Genomic DNA, 16,219 nt, shown 5'->3' with positions numbered 1-16,219 from the left:
AGCCTGCCACGGTCACTTCCTGACCCTGCGGCGTGTGGAGGTGGCCGAGCAGTGGTGTGGAGGCCACATGAAAGGTGATGACTCGTCGCCGACCCCGGGCCACGAGATAGGACCCCAGTGCTGCCGGCCGCGCTCCACTGCACCTCCTTCCTGCCTTCTGTGGAGGTCCCCCAAATCTAGCTATACGGATAGTGTAACCCCCACCCCCATCTGCTCTGTCCCTGTCCTGAAGGTGACCTTCCTCCGCCTTCTTGGCCTCTTAAGTCTAGACCGCCCTTAGATCGTGGAGGCCACCGAGGACAAGCCCTCATTCCCAGCTTGGATCCATCCAGGCCCGCCCTTTAAGGGGTGGCTGGCCAGAGGCCCCACACATTCCAGCCCCTTAAATCCCTACGTTTGAAGGGCACCCCATTGCCCTGAGGATGCTTGGCCTGGAAGGCCGGTGCCTCACCCTAGATTTGCACTTAGAGAGAGGTCCTCTGGACACATCATCCAGCTCCAGCCCACGCTTACATCCTAATGCCTGCTCTGCTTCTGGGCTTAGCTGCACCTGTTCAGTGCCTTGTGGTTCCACAGAAGCCCAATAAACCGTAACCTCCCCACCAGGTGCGTTTCTACGTGGACTGACTCAAGACTCGGCTCCTGCAGAACAGACCTGTGTCGCCCTGGACTTCCCTGGATTTCCCAAGCTACCCATGTGACCACTAAGCCAGACGCTAGGGGCTGGGGGAAGGGGAGAAAACTCAAGGCTGGCACTCTGCCAGGGAGACGGTACTACACTACCATATGTGAAATAGGTGGGGCACAGTTTAAGAAAAACCAAGGCTAACATTTAACAGGGATGAGAGGTGGGAGGGAAAGGGAGAGAGAAGGGAAATTGCATGGTAATGGAAGGAGACCCTCAGGGTTATACAGTGGAGGGGGTAGAGAGAGAGGAGGGGAGGGGAGGGGAGAGGTGGGGAGGGGGGAGGGGGAGGATGGGAAAGGCAGCGGAGCACAACAGACACTAGTATGGCAATATGTAAATCAGTGGATGTGTAACTGATGTGATTCTGCAATCTGTGTATGGGGTGAAGGTGGGAGTTCATAACCCACTTGAATCAAAGTGTGGAATATGATATGTCAAGAAATTTGTAATGTTTTGAACAACCCACAATAAAAAATTTAAAAAAAAAAAAAAAAGAAAAACCAAGGCCTTAGTGTATGCTCACAAGAGGGCTGATGGAATGGGGAGATGTTTCATGGAAAAAGGTAAAACCTCTACGGAGTTAGTGACAATAATAACTGCCATTAACCGAAGATGTTCTCTGCCTTCTCGCATGCATTCCCCTCAGTAATCTTGAGAAATACGTGCCATAATTTCATTTTACAAATAATCAAACAGAAGCTAAAAGAGGTAAAATAAATTGCCTAAAGTCACAAAGCTAAGCCCCCTTCCAGATGCTTCCTAACTCTGTAGGTAGGTTTTATTTGTTTGATAGGAGTGAAGGGGCCAGTTACTGGTTAATGTTTTACAAATCGCTGATAAAATGGAGGCGAATAAAATGCTCAAAATAAATATAACAAATCCATGGGCTCAGTACTTTAAACTCTGTTTTTAATGTATAAACTGGAATACTTTACTTAAGTTTGATAAAAAGGTATGATGATAGCAATTACAAATTTTGTTTAGATGAAAAATCCATAAATTCAAAATGAGTAAACTATAGCAATGTGAAAATATCACAATTAGAACTTTAATAACATTGCTTCTATATTTTTAGATATGGGACCCTGTGAGATCAATATGAGATCAATACCATAGAAATATAAATCACTTAAAAACTGTTCTTTCAGTTAAAATTAGTTAAAATATTTCAAGGGGTTTAAAAAAAATCAAATCTCTAGGCCTTGATTATTATTAATCCTAAGTTTCTTAGAAGAAAATATACAATTAAAAGTACTTAAGTGGGAAAAGATTACACAAAGAACCCACAATGTTTTGTTTTGGTTTGTTTTTATTCCTTATTAGTTGAGTTCTTCAAAGATTTTGTTTCTGCTTGAGATTTTCTCTTCAAAATACTCTTTGGAGGAGTCCAGTTGTAATCTGGATTATGAAAAAGCCACTTTTCTGATATGAGCTCAGACATGGAGTGCCAGGAATCATTTGTGGTAAATGGCCCTAGTAGGGGAGAATGGTAAATTGTAGTGACATGGCCTTCACCACTCGTACCTTCATCAGACAAAATCCTCTGCTTTGAAAGCTTTACTAAGCCACTCTTTTTACCCAAAGGTAAAACCTCTACGGTATAATCTTTCTTTTTCTTTGATGCTTCCTTTCTTGGGCTATTCCATCTTTCGACATTATTCTGTGCCTTCTCTTGGGTCTTTTTCCCAGCAGAAATACAAATAATGGGACTGGAGATCTTTTTCCTTATAGCATACTTTGATTTATCCGAAATCTGATGTGGTGCTAACTGCAAGCTCTTAGCCCTTGTTAACTTAGCTGCATTGATGCACATCACAGAGCTTACTGTGTCAGAACTCTGAGCACTGTGGTAGTCTAATTTAAGCAGGTGTTCCCATAATAAGGAGCCATTCTTAGAATCCTCAGGAGATTGCTGTAACATGCCTAGAGGCCAAAATCTCCTACTGCGGGTCCGCTCAATTTCCTTCAGAAGGCTGCAAAAGATCAAAAGTTGTCAAGAGGTCACTACATAATGTTAATAATCAGAAGTATATTTATTTATGAAATGTGAAACAAACTCACTGCATGATTCCATGGATGGATGAATGAGAAGGTCCCAGATAGGTCTCCCTTAAATCAAGTGACCTGTACAAATAGCCTATTGCCTCAATCATGACATGATGACAAGAGTCACTTGTCAATAAATAACCTGCTGGATATGTAAAAATAAGAATATTAGAATTTTTTTAAATTTTTAAAAAGATTTCGAAAAATTTATCTTAGGTAGAATTGGAATGTTACCTGTGGTAATATTCTGCCAAAACCATTTAACCTGGTAATAATCATAAAGATGTAATAAGAAGCTGGTGATATGGCTCAATGATAGAGCACTTGCCTAAAAATGCACAAGGCCGTGGGTTTCTTCCTCCCCAGCAAATATATATAATTCTGTATCAAAAAGTAAGCAGCTATGGGGGCTGGGCTGTAGCTCAGTGGTAAAGCACTTGCCTAGCATGTTGTGAGGCACTGGGTTTGATCCTCGGCACCCCATAAAAATAAATAAAGATACTGTGTGTTCATCTACAACTAAATATTTTAAAAAAAAAAAGTAAGCAGCTATAAAGGACAGTACTAGGATACATGGGAAATATGGATATGGACTATAGAGTAGATAAAAGCCTTATGTAGTAGTCAAATTTCCTGGATTTGATTATTATATCATGGCTATGTAGGGGAATGTCTTTGTACCCAGAAGACACATGCTAAAGTATGTAGAGATAAAAGTGTTATGCTTGAAACTTTCAGATGTGTGGGGGAACTGTGTGTATGTATGTGTGTGTGTGTGTGTGTATTTTAAAAATGCAAATGTAGCAAAATGTTAACAAATTGGTGAAGCGGGGCACAGTGGTGCATGCCTGTAATCCCAGCAGCTTTGGAGGCTGAGACAGGAGAATCTCGAGGTCAAAGCCAGCCTCAGCAAAAGTGAGGTGCTAAGCAACTCAGTGAGACTCTGTCTCTAAATAAAATACAAAAAGGGCTGGGGATGTGGCTCAGTGGTCAAGTGCCCCTGAGTTCAATCCCTGGTACAAAAAAAAAAAAAAAAATGGTGAATATAGGTGAAGGTTATACAGTGGAGTTTTTGTTTGTTTAATCAGTCTTAAAACCTCTCAACAGGTTTAAATTAAAAAAAAAAAAAAATCCCCTGAAATTTGAGTTGTGGATGGGAATACAAGAGATGGTCTCTAACTCTCTTGAAAATCTGTTCTCAGAGTCCTCTAGCAGCTCCCCTGTCAACCCCTGGAGCATGGTAGACAAGATTTTCCATGCCCTGGGCTTCCCTATTTCTCCAATGTCACCTGCAAACCTCCCCATTCCAGAGTTTCATATAACCTGATTCATTTTTCCTTGCCTTTGTTCATGCTGATCCTTCTTGGTTAAAACACTCTTCTTGACCTTCATCAGGCACTAGTCAGGACTCACAGTCAAGTCACTATCTAGAAGGTCTTCCTGATTGCCCCTCATGTGCTTCCCCACGCCCTCGCCAGTGTCTGTCACAGTGCACAGCCCATTGGATCGCAGCCATCTTTATGTGCCTGTCTCCCCAGTGAGTTGCCAAACTTCAACAGCCCACAGATGGTGGTAAAGGCTTGGGATTTGGACTCAGAGGACTGGATCCCTAGCCCTAAGTCTCCTACTTAGTAGTTTTGAGGTTTGAGGATATCACCTGGTCATTGTGAGCCTCAGTGATATAATCTCAAATTCACAAAATTATCTGATCAAATATACTGGGGTAAGTCATATGGTCTATATCTGCTATTTCCTCAACTTCAAATTAAGTCAGTGTGATCTCTAGAGTCCCTTTCCAGTGTTAAAAGTTATCTAAGCTGCCGCAGTCCGGCTGCAGCAAAATAACCGGGGGGTGATGAGCAACTTGTGTACATTGATACAGCAGGAGTGGGAGCCGTTTATTGTAGGACAGGAGGGGTATATATACATTATACACAGCTTATCTTAATTAACATAAACTAGATACAGCAGTCAACCAATAAGAAATCTCCACACTTAATGGCTCGCTGGAGTTACTTCACAAACCACTCCCTCTGGCAAAATGCCAGGCGCCATCCTGACTTGTTTACAGACCCTAACACTAAGCTTTTGAGGGCTATTTAACATTTTTCTGCTATAAATAGCATTTACAAACTTACAACACATTGAAAAGAATTGAGCCTACATAACAAGTAAAAGGAAGCTCTGTTGACGGAGTAAACTGGCTTGCTTAATCAACTAGGGCCCTCTACTTCCTCTTTTAAAACATACTCTCCCTCACCCTGAGCTGCTAGGCTTTTTGCTACTTGTACACCTGTTCCCAACAGCTGGGTTCTAGATGACCCAGAGTCAGCTGGGCTCATTAGTCTAATTAGGCAATTAAATTAAGTAAAATACTAATAAGATATGCATGTGAAGTGAAAGGAGTTGTTTTTTTTTTCTGAAAAATCAGACTAAATACTTTGGAAAGACTCAATGCCATGAGCTGCTAAAACAATTTTCTTTAAATATGAGTGGGCAAGACAACCATAAAAGATTGAGGGGAAATAAAGCAGCATTGTGGAAGGATCCTGCGCATAGATGCTTCACAATTGTTCTCACTCTGCAGCAACCAGAACTAGAAATTGTGAGTAATGTGTTTTGAAAAAGATGATGTTTAATTCCAGAGGGCCCACAAAAGAGAATTGATTTGACATTTAAAGGCAGCAGGGGGCATTTATATCTAAGTTAAAATTAAATTGTAAGTTTTGTATTTATTACTTACCTACTTTGTGATTGAGGGACCAACTGCTATAGAAAAGAGGGTTCTGGCTGAGTTGAGCGTTTTTAAATTAAATGATGAAAAGGGACTGACTCACCCCATTGAGAGTCACCCACCGGTGCCTTTGTTTAATTTCCTCCTTCTAAACTTGACTGAGATGGTTGGCATTTCTTTTTTAAAAGAATTCCAAGGACAGGGAAGTAACATAATGTTCATCTACCATGCTGCATCCAAAATAAACAATTCAGTTCAGAACACTCTGCGTGACAGAACAGAATATGAAAAGCCACATTTCTGTCCCTTTCTCCCCCTAAAATCGTTTCTCAATAGGCAGATTTAAAACACTTATCAAAGAAGGGAAGCAGTAAGATTGCTCTGTGCCAGGGATAGCATGGAACATAAATCACAAAAGCCCTCTTTTCAAGTCAGGATTCCTACCAAAATCACTAGGATTAACAGTTTTATTATGTCAAGGTTTCTACTGGGAACTGGATCAAAGTTGTGAGGGGATGAGCTATGAAGGATATGCTAAACAAAAAGAGAGCTCATTAAAAAAATAAAACAAAAATGCTCAACCCATGTTCTATTTCAGTGCCAATAAAATTTCAGAAGACTGAGAGAGAGAGAGAGAGAGAGAGAGAGAGAGAGAGAGAGAGAGAGTTAGTTCATTTAAGAATAAATGCCAAAATTCAGGAGGCTGAGGCAGGAGGATGATGAGTTCAAAGCCAGCCTCAGCAAAAAGCAAGGCGCTAAAAGCAACTCAGTGACACCCTGTCTATAAATAAAATACAAAATAGGGTGGGGATGTGGTTCAGTGGTTGAGTGCTCTTGAGTTCAATCCCCAGTACCAAAAGAAAAAAAAAAAGAATAAGTGCCAAAATTTAGAATTTGTTACTCTCTTACAAACCCTCCATTTTAATACATGCTTATTATAATCTCCTGCACAAAAATCTTGTTACAATTTAAAATCTTAACTCTCAAAAATTCCTTGAAGCCCACTGTTCTCAGTGGAAGTACGCTGTATCTTACCTGTTGATCAACTGTACTAGTAAAAGACTAAGAGAAAGTGCCAGGACATTCACGCTAACAAATATCATTGTTAACTTGTAATCTAAAATGAAATCTGGAAAGTCAACTCGGATCCTCTTTTCCACAGGCTAAAAGTACAGTTTGTGCCGTTTCCTTGGGTGCTGGGGGCCTGGAGTAGAGCCAGGTTTCTGTTGGGCAGCCCAAGGCAAGCAGTGTGGATCCCAAGAAGGCGCCTGCTTCACCCGCTGCCTTAGCCTGCCTGCGTTGATCGAGCAGTCCGCACTATTCCAAGGCTTTGGGGATAGGAAGAATAAGTGATAAGACGCCTGCCTGCCCCTGGGAATTCAGTCTGCAGAGAACTCAAAACACACACCATGGAAAGACACAGAAAATCAGTGTTGAAGTGTCCCTCACGCTCCTTCATGCCTCCGGGTTCCCAAGATCACTTGGACTACTTACTGTATTGGCAATGTGAAGTCCATGCTGGGGGAACGACTCTGGGTTTCCACTTGCTCTGCAAAAGCCTTGCACTGGCTTTCAGTCACTCCTATGGTAACAGTCCAAATCCTGCCTGGTCCAGGAGGCCTGGGATCCACCCCACTCCTCTCCCATCCTCCCCTGCTGTCCCCCACCACACTGCTCCAGCACTCCGGGTGCACAGGCCTCTTCAGCTCCTTCCAGTCTTGAACGTCCAGTTCCTGCTGCCTGGAGGACTCTTCCCTCTGCCCTATTTTTACCTGGTGAGCAAAGTCTCATCCTGCACATTCAGTTTTTTAGCAATGCTTCCTGAGAAGTGTCCCCCACCTGTCCCCCTCCACCAAAGACATGAAGGTTTCCTGAGAGCACTTGTATTTTCTCATGATGGCACTGTCCCAACTGCACTTAAGCCATTGGATATTTAGTGTTCCAACTATCATCTCCATAATAACACTTGCTACAATCGCAGTTAAACAATTTTGTATTTAGTTGTCTGACAGTCGTCTCCCCTAACATGAATCCAATGAAGGCAATGTTGGTTTCCATCTGTCCTTTTTGCTGCCATCTCTACAGCAACTAAAATAGACTATCACCTAAAAGGTGCAGCAAATATTTGTTGAATGAATTAATGAATGATTGAGTAAATTCTATAAGAGTACAAGAAGATATTAACTTTCAAATGCCCTTAATAATTATACTTGCTTTACCAAAATAAGAAGGCAAATCAGAATTAGCTAAGTATTTCCTCCATCATTCATTCCCTCAGCAAATGTTCATTGAGCACCTACTATGTGACAGCTCCTGTCCTAAAAGCCAAGTACACCATGATGGAGAATATAAATCAGCAGATCATCATCATCATCATCATATAAATATCTAATTTTAGGTTGTAATTTACTATGTGAAGTACTACGAAGAAAAACAAAGTTAGATAAGAGAAGAGAAAGTGGTTAGGGTGCTGGGCACAGTGGCACATGCCTGTAATCCCAGCAACTTGAGGCTGAGGCAGAAGTTTTGCAAGTTCAAGGCCAACCTCAACAACTTAGTGAGGCCCTAAGCAATGGGCAAGACCCCATCTCAAAATGAAAAAATATAAAGGGCTGGGGATATGGCTCAGTGGTAAAAGTACCTCTGGTTTTAATCCCCAGTTTTAAAAAAGACGAGAGGGGAAGGGGAGGGGAGGAGAAAAGAAAGAAAAGGAAGGAAGGAAGGGAGGGAGGGAGGAAGGAAGGAAGGAAGGAAAAGAAAAGAAAAAAAAGCAAGAAAGAAAATAAAGTGTGTAGGGGGATAAAAAAGATGGCAGTGAAGTTACATAAGATGGACAGGGAATTCTTCCCTGTGACGAGTAGACAGACTAGGCAGCCTTGATGAGCTCAAAATAATTTGAAGAGTTTCCAAAACTATATCCTAAACAAAAGGAGCCATGAGAGGATCACTGGCCCCAGCCTTCTTCAGCCTCCTCTCCACTTGCCCACAGGACAAGATTCCCTCTGCTGCAGAGCAAGACCAGCCTGCAGAACTTAAGTAGCCACCAGGTTCTCAGGCGCCAGTCCTTACAACCCTGCAAGAAGGATTTTGTCCAAGTCACACAGAGTAGCAAGCAGGAGTTTATTAGAAGAGATAGGAAAAGGGAAAGGGGGATGCTCTTAAAGGAGAGAGGGAGAGAATGGATCCTTCCAGAGAGGAAAGGGACAGCATTCCCCTCTGCCCTCCACTTTTACTGGGAATCCCAGGGAAGTTTCCAGAGAGTCCTGCCCAGGTCCAGCTCTCGATTTTGACTTTTGGCAGCAGGATTGCATCGGACTTTCAAGTCTCCATTGCACATGGTCTTACCCCATGGAGGGGAGATTTTACTATTTTCATAACATACTAAAGATCCAAGTTCGGGCTGGGGTTGTGACTCAGTGGTAGAGTGCTGGCCTAGCATGTGTGAGGCACTGGGTTCAATTCTCAGCACCACGTATAAATAAACAAATAAATAAATGCCCATTGACAACTAAAAAATATTTTAAAAGAAAAAAGAAAAGAAAATCCAGTTCTTGCTCTTATAGATTTTATGATTGGTGGATTTTGCTTGCAATTATCTTCTCCCTGGGCCCTGGGATTTTCAGGACTGTATAAACGTCACAACAGTGCCCTCTTTGGGATGACTTGTGTTCCTATGGGCAGGGAGGGGTCTTCAGGCCTGCATTTCTCCTGCAGATAGCAGGCTGTTTGCAGAGGAATGTAGCATGGCCTCTTGACATAAGCCAGGCAGGGTTAAATTGCTTTTAAAAGAAAGCATAGGGGGTAAGCACAGTAGGTCCAGTCCACAAAATTATACCTGCAACCTCATAGTCCCACTCCTCCCATCTGTACCACTTCAGTGGGTACACCACCTGGACTCGCCCCTCAAACTGCCTGTGCTCCTGCTTCTTCACTCCCCTCAACCCTCACCTTGACGCCCTTCCTGATGGCTCTGGATGTCTCCTCCACGCCTTGTCTATTCCCCTCAGGGCCCAGCAGTCCCCCACATATAAGTGTTGCCTTTTCTCTGACAACTTATACCCTCCACTTCCTTAAGGGCCCCTCTCAAGAGATGATCCTTGAAAAGCCTCCTGCCCCTGATCGGACTGTCTTCCTTTATATTTAAACATAGAATAGTAACTCTGATGGAGATTGAGTTACTTAAATAACTCAATACCTCATTTTACAGATTGAGACCCAGAGACTGGCGACCCTGGGCCAGAAAGGTTGGAACTTGCCAGAGGTTCACACAACTATTTATGGCCAATCTAAAATCAAAACCCACTTCTGATTTTTTTTTTCTTTTCTGGTACCAGAGATTGAACCCAGAGCAATGTAACCACGGACTCATATCCCCAACGCTTTTTTAATGTTTTATTTTGAGTCAGGGTCTTGCTAAGTCCTTAGGACCTTGCTAAGTTGCTGAGGTTGGTCTTGAACTTGCAATCCTCCTGCCTCAGCCTCCTGAATCCATGGGATTACAGGCAAGCCACTGCACCTGGCTCCAAAACCCACTTCTGACCTCTCCAACCAAACATTGCTTTAAGTCCTTAGTGTGCTTTATTTTTTGTAATACGTTTGTCTCGCCTCATAACAAAACGATAAACTGCTCGAAGGCAGGAGTTCTCCTGCAGAACACTTGGTACAGACCCTGAGTGGGGAGCCTAGCTTTCCATCTGTCACTGCGTCCAAAAAAGACAACAGACTTTCACCAAATTTAAAGGATATGTTTGAGATAATTGGAATTAAAATATAGGCCACATGACATTCATAAACGTCACTGTGGGGGACCCAGGAAACACTTCAAAAGTGACAGGTAGATGCCCTGCAGAGCACCCAAGGATGATCTGCCCCACAAGGGTGACAAGATAACAAAGGTGACAAATGAAACAAACAGCACTTTTGTACCTTAGCCCTCCCTCCCACATCCAAAGTCACCAACTTGGATGCAAACACTGATTAGCAATGGAGCCGCCATCCACATCCACAGGGGCAGCGCCCCTCTGTGCTTCAAGGAAGAAGGCGGGGGTTTAGAGGTGGGGTTTTTTTTTCTTTATGGGGTGAATCATTCTCCCAAAGTACCCCAATCTACAAACTAGTCAGGTAAAATAATAGAACCTTATAATTCTGTCATGCATTACAGTGTATAAAATAAAGGTATAAATAAAGGTTTGCAGGATAATCCCCTGCCCCCAGTCCTTCCCCTCCCCCGTTAGCACAGCCCTTGACTTCAAAGAGAGCTGCTCTGATGAATCATGTTCAGGAACAGTTTTACCAGGGTCTACAGAACTTCTTTTAAAATGATGGATGATCAGGAGGCCCAACCACAGGAGGTTCTGGCTTACTTCTTCTTTTATGGAGTTCACTCAGGCCCATTTCCATTTAGATAGGAAATTTCCATAAAAGGCAGGAAAGTTAAAAATGCCTGTTATATCTGGGCATATGGTGCACACCCGAGTTCCCAGCAAGTCAGGAGGCTGAGACAAGAGGATCAAAAGTTCAAGGCCAGCCTAACCAACTTGGTGAGACTCTGACTCAAAAATAAAAAGGATGGGGATTTAGTGGGTTCAATCCCTAGTACCAAAAAAAGAAGAAGAAGAAAAAGTTCTCATATATTGAAGGACAACTGATTCAAACAGTCCACTTTCCCTCCCAACACTGGTGTCATCATGCACTGAAGATACTAGTCTGACCTTATCATCACTACATAAAGCAAAAGCACAAGACCCTCCCACTAATGGTCTTAATCATTTACAGTGTTCCTGCGAGTCAGAGTGCATCTTACATCAAACCAATCAACTTCAACAGTAGGAGACAAGGCAGCAAGAAAGGAATACCACCACTGCCAAATGGTAGCAAGAAATGACTCCTTACAGAAAAACACTTGATTGGAACTGGGGAATGGAGCTCAGTGATAGAGCACTTTAGCATGTGTGAGGCCCTGGGTTCAATCCCCAGCATCATTAAATAAATAAATAGCCCTGTTGAAAACTGACCACAAATCTGAATTTGTTTTTCCCCTTGGTGATACTGGGGACTGAACCCAAGGGTGCTCTACCTCTGAGCTACATTCTCCACCTTTTTTTTTTTTTTTAACTTTCTTATTTTTGAGACAGAGTCTTGCTAAATTGCCCTTGCTGGCCTCAAATTTGCAATCCTCCTTCCGTAGCCTCTGAAGTTCCTGGGATTACAGGCATGCACCACTGCACCTGGTAAATTTGAAACTTTTTCTAAAGACTTAAGAAGTCATAGAATCACTGCAATTGCTACTATTACAGATGTTATCTTCTCTGAAAGTAAGTGAACAGTGTTCTACTTCCATCTTCCATCATAGACTAGAAACCAAAACTGTTATGTAACAGTATATGAAGCAACCAGAATAAACTAGGTCTTTTTCCATAAATTTTCTCTATTTTTGCATCTACATTTTCTGTTTGTAAATAAAATGCTCACGCACTCAGCCTGGAAACCTTTTGGAAGAACAGTTTGTACGTGTCCATGCATGCTCACGCATTCCTAAATCTAGGCACTGAAAATATTCTTTCACTGCAGATAGCAGGTATTTTAGTCCTTTTTCCTCTTCAGTAAGTGACTCGGGTGAAACCAAAACAAACGATGAGCACACAGGCTGGAGGAAGTGGCTGGTTTAGATTAGGTTTTTCAGCCGGGCACTGCTGACACTTAGGACTAGTTCTATTTTGTGGTGGGGGTGCCCGGGGCACTGGAAAATGTTCAGAGGCCTCCCAGGCCTCCGCCCTCTGCATGACAGTAGCACTCCCGTCCCCCACCCCACTGCAAAAATGAAGTTTCTCTAGACTTTTGTACTGGGGGCAAAATTCCCACTAATTTGAAAATTGCTTGTTCAGGTTAAAATATAAATTGTGCCCAGTGGCAACCAGACATCAGGACCCCTGACAATGTCTCAAAATATTTCTAGCTGTGGCATTTACATAAAATGAGATTCCCTGGGGAGCATATTGAAATAAGGGAAGCTACCCAAGGTTAGCAACCAGCAAGCCAGGGCGCCACCCTGCCCAGCTGCCCATGTCCAACAGAGGCCTCTGTTGGACACACAGTAACCCACTCAGTCAAGGACAGGATGAAAAGCTCTGCCTGTGGGCCTCAGCCCTGACCACCTCCTGGCTGCCCACCCACCTCCAGCTGGGTGAGGCTGTCTCAGCTCCTGTCCTGGCACTGTTGGCCGTCTCCCGTCAACTCTCCACTCTCCCCATTCCCCAGGTTGACAGCAACACTCCAGGCAAAATGACAGAAGCCACAGAATGGTCACTATTTGCAAAATAAGCTCACAGGCTACAGGGCCAAATAGGAACCAAGGCAGCTGAAGGTGAGGTCTGGCACTCCAATGCCTGGCAGTGTCCTAGAAGGAAGGCTCCCCCTCTCGGGGTCCCTCCACAGCAATGCTCAAAGGCTGCCCTAACATGGAAACAAGCTCCGCTTCCCTCAGCTGGGACCGCTGAGGAAGCAGGCTGTCAAGGTCCCTCGGGCCTTGTCCTGCTTCTCCCTCACAACCCCCAAACACAAGGCCAGGCTTTCTGCGAAGTCCCCTTATCTGCTTAAAGTCCTGACTGGCCAAAGAAGACACAGATTACCTCTGGCCTAAGAGCTTCCCTTAACTACTCACATCCCAGGAAGGAAGACTGAAGTCGGACGCCGACGCACCTGACAGGATTGGATCCCACACCATTGTCCTCTTTTTCTGTCCCATTGAGAAATAGCATAATCCATTGTCTGTTCTCTGGGCCCAGTGGTCTCTGCCCCAGGTCACTGTGTTCTCCAAGCCCACTGAGTATCACAAAAAATAATTGACTGTTCTCCTAAAATTTGCACCATCCTGCCCTCCCCCTAGAGGAAAGAGAGTAGTTAAGTTTCTGAACTGTGTTGAACAAGAGAGTCATGCACACTCCTATGACGTCCCCCTTTCCCATGTTAAGAAGTTTATGAATCTTTTTTGATTTTCCTATTTCCTCTCCCTGTGTCAGCTTACTCCAGTGAACGTTGAGGTTAGCAGGGAAGTGCCCCTTCTTCTATTACTCCTAAAGTAAGACTGAAATCCAAAATTTTGAACTTTGATTTCATTTTAGGTTTTTGATTTGATTTTGTGTTACTGGAGATAGAATCCAGGGCCTCCCACAAGCTAGGCAGGTGCTCTACCAATGAGCTACACCCAGGTCTCATTTTAAGTTTTTATCTTTTTTTAATATTTATTTTTTAGTTTTAGGTGGACACAACATCTTTATTTTTGTTTTTTTAATGTGGTGCTGAGAATCGAACCCAGTGCCTCATGCATGCTAGGGGAGCACACTACCACTTGAGCCACATCCCCACCCTTAATTTTTATCTTTAACCAGAAAGTTACTTCAAGCCACTGGGCCAGGTATGATTAGACGTAAATCCTACATCTAAAATTGAGGGTGAGGCCTCTGTGAAAAGCCATTTTTTAAATTGATAGAAGAGGGGTGTGTTCCAGCATAATGCTCAGTCTATGAAAGAATGAGAAATGGTATGGAAACAACTCTTTTTTCCAGGGGTGCTCAACCACTGAGCCACATTCCAGCCCTTTTTTTTTTAATAACTTTATTTTTATTTGTTTATTTTTATGTGGTGCTGAGGATTAAACCCAGGGTCTCACGCGTGCAAGGCAAGCACTCTACCACTGAGCTACAACCCCAGTCCCTTCCCAGTATTATATTTAGAGACAGGGTTTCACTCAGCTGTTTAGCACCTCACTTTTGCTGAGGCTGGCTTTGAACTCACAATCCTCCTGCCTCAGCCTCCTGAGCCATGGGGATTATAGGAAGAAGTTGAAAGTATAAGGAACAGGAGTTGCTTCAAAAATGAGGACATTGTTATGTGTCATCATCATCATTTCAGCCCTGGGGATTAACCCAGGGGGACTCCACCACTGAGCTACAGCCTCAGCCCTTTTAATTTTAACTTTTTATGTTGAGTTAAATTGCCCAGACTAGCCTTGAACTTGCAATGTCCCTGCCTTAGCCTCATGAGGTGCTGGGTTACAGATGCATGTCACCACACCCAGCAAGACATTTTTAAAACAAGCCAAGTATGCAGATGGAATAGAGAGGAAATTCGTCTGCTTAAACAAGAAGTAGATCGGAGCAATTACCTAATTTACACAAGGTATCACTGAGGCTGATGCTTAGCTGCTTCCTGACAAGTGAGGAGTTGGCCAAAGCGTCTGCATTTTCCTTTATTTTTATCACTTGTTTATAATATTCAATTACTTGCTTCCTTTGGAGTCTAGAAAACATAAATTGAATTAAAGGTTTACACTGAAGAAACATGGCATCTGTTCACACCCCATTCAGCGTTCCCCGGGTGCTGCTCCTGGAAGGCTAACCCTTGCCTTTGGAGATGCCCTAGGTAGCAGGGGAGTCTGGAGAGTGAAGCAGGGGTCCACTCATGAAAGACTCTTCTAGTGCAAACTTAAGGCTTTGACACTTACCTGGAAGGGTTTTCATTAAGAGGAGAAGATGAAATTTACATTGTAGGACCTGCATGGTGGTGAACACCTGTAATCCCAGCAGCTCAGGAGGCTGAGGCAAGAGGATCCAACATTAGAGGCCAGCCTCAGCAACCGAGCAAGGCCCCAAGCAACTTAGGAAGACTGTCTCAAAATAAAAAATAAAAAGGATTGGGGATGTGGCTGAGTGGTTAAGTACCCCCTGCATTCCTGGTTTAAAAAAAAAAAAATTACATTTCAGAGAATTCACCTGGGTAGAAGTGTGGAGGCTAAACTGAAGCAGGTGAGATTAATGGCCATGAGACCAGTTAGTCCAGAGGAAGGACCCTGAGGGTCTGAGCTCCCACAGAGGCCATGGATATGAAGGGACACTTATTAAGCAAAAGTCTTGGACTTGCCTTGGACCTGGTGGTGCTGATGCTGGGCTGTTGGGGCCTCTATACTGCTGCAGAGTGACCAGGGTTCAAGCTTTGACATCATGCAGATGTGGTGATGGGCCCCAGGGTCCAGGCCCAGAGGCTCTTCACTGAGACCTATCAGGGGCTAATGGTGGCTCCACTCCTTAAAAGTTGGGCAAATATCTTGCCCTCCTAAGCCTCGGCCTTCCCATGCTCAAAATGAGATGAGAGTTGTTGTGAGGATTAAAAGGGAAAATGTAGGTAAAGTATGTGGAGAGCAGCGCCTGAGATGGGGGTCTCTGATGACCTCATGGCTGTGGCATGTTTGGTGCTTGGGAAAGTTTCTGGGTAAAGGTGCAGGATGCCTAGCTGCTGTGGTAATGCCCTTCATGAGGAAGCTCTTGACCTTGATCTCAGGCACACACAGCCCCTGGAAATAAAGGAAATTCCTCCCTCCCTCCCTCCCTCCCTTCCTTCCTTCCTTCCTTCCTTCCTATTGAACCCAGGGCGGTGTGCATGCAGAGCAAACACTTTACGGACTGAGCTATATCCCCAGCCCTATAGGAACTTTCTTGCTAGACAACCACAGTGTTTCACCAGCTCTGCTGCTCCTGGACCTGCCCACATAACAGTAACTTCAAACAATGGACTTTCTTGAGAGCTCTACAAAGCGGTATCATGTTGCTAACTCTCTAACTTTCATGAACACAAAGAATAATTTTTACATAGTCTTTAATCTGATTAATGAGACGTGTATATAAATAAAGATTGCTGGTGAATTCTTTAGACCTGCTTCTCCATCAGAGAGCAGCCCTCCACCTGACCCCAGCTTT

General features: G+C 43.7%; 1 protein-coding gene across 1 annotated transcript in view; it reads right to left on the bottom strand.

Moving 5' to 3' along the window:
• Positions 1-1,580: 1,580 nt before the first annotated feature.
• Positions 1,581-16,219, bottom strand: part of LOC107139954 (putative tetratricopeptide repeat protein 41) — an 84,434-nt gene continuing 69,795 nt past the window's right edge. The window contains 3 exon segments of the mRNA XM_015482838.2: positions 1,581-2,661; positions 2,750-2,879; positions 14,632-14,765. Of these exon segments, the coding sequence (XP_015338324.1) occupies positions 1,998-2,661; positions 2,750-2,879; positions 14,632-14,765 (928 nt within the window). The 3' untranslated portion in view covers positions 1,581-1,997.

Source organism: Marmota marmota, unplaced genomic scaffold (assembly GCF_001458135.2).
Source record: "Marmota marmota marmota unplaced genomic scaffold, marMar, whole genome shotgun sequence".
Taxonomy (NCBI): domain Eukaryota; kingdom Metazoa; phylum Chordata; class Mammalia; order Rodentia; family Sciuridae; genus Marmota; species Marmota marmota.
The sequence above is the reverse complement of the archived record's forward strand: the minus strand, read 5'-3'. Positions and strand labels throughout refer to the sequence as shown.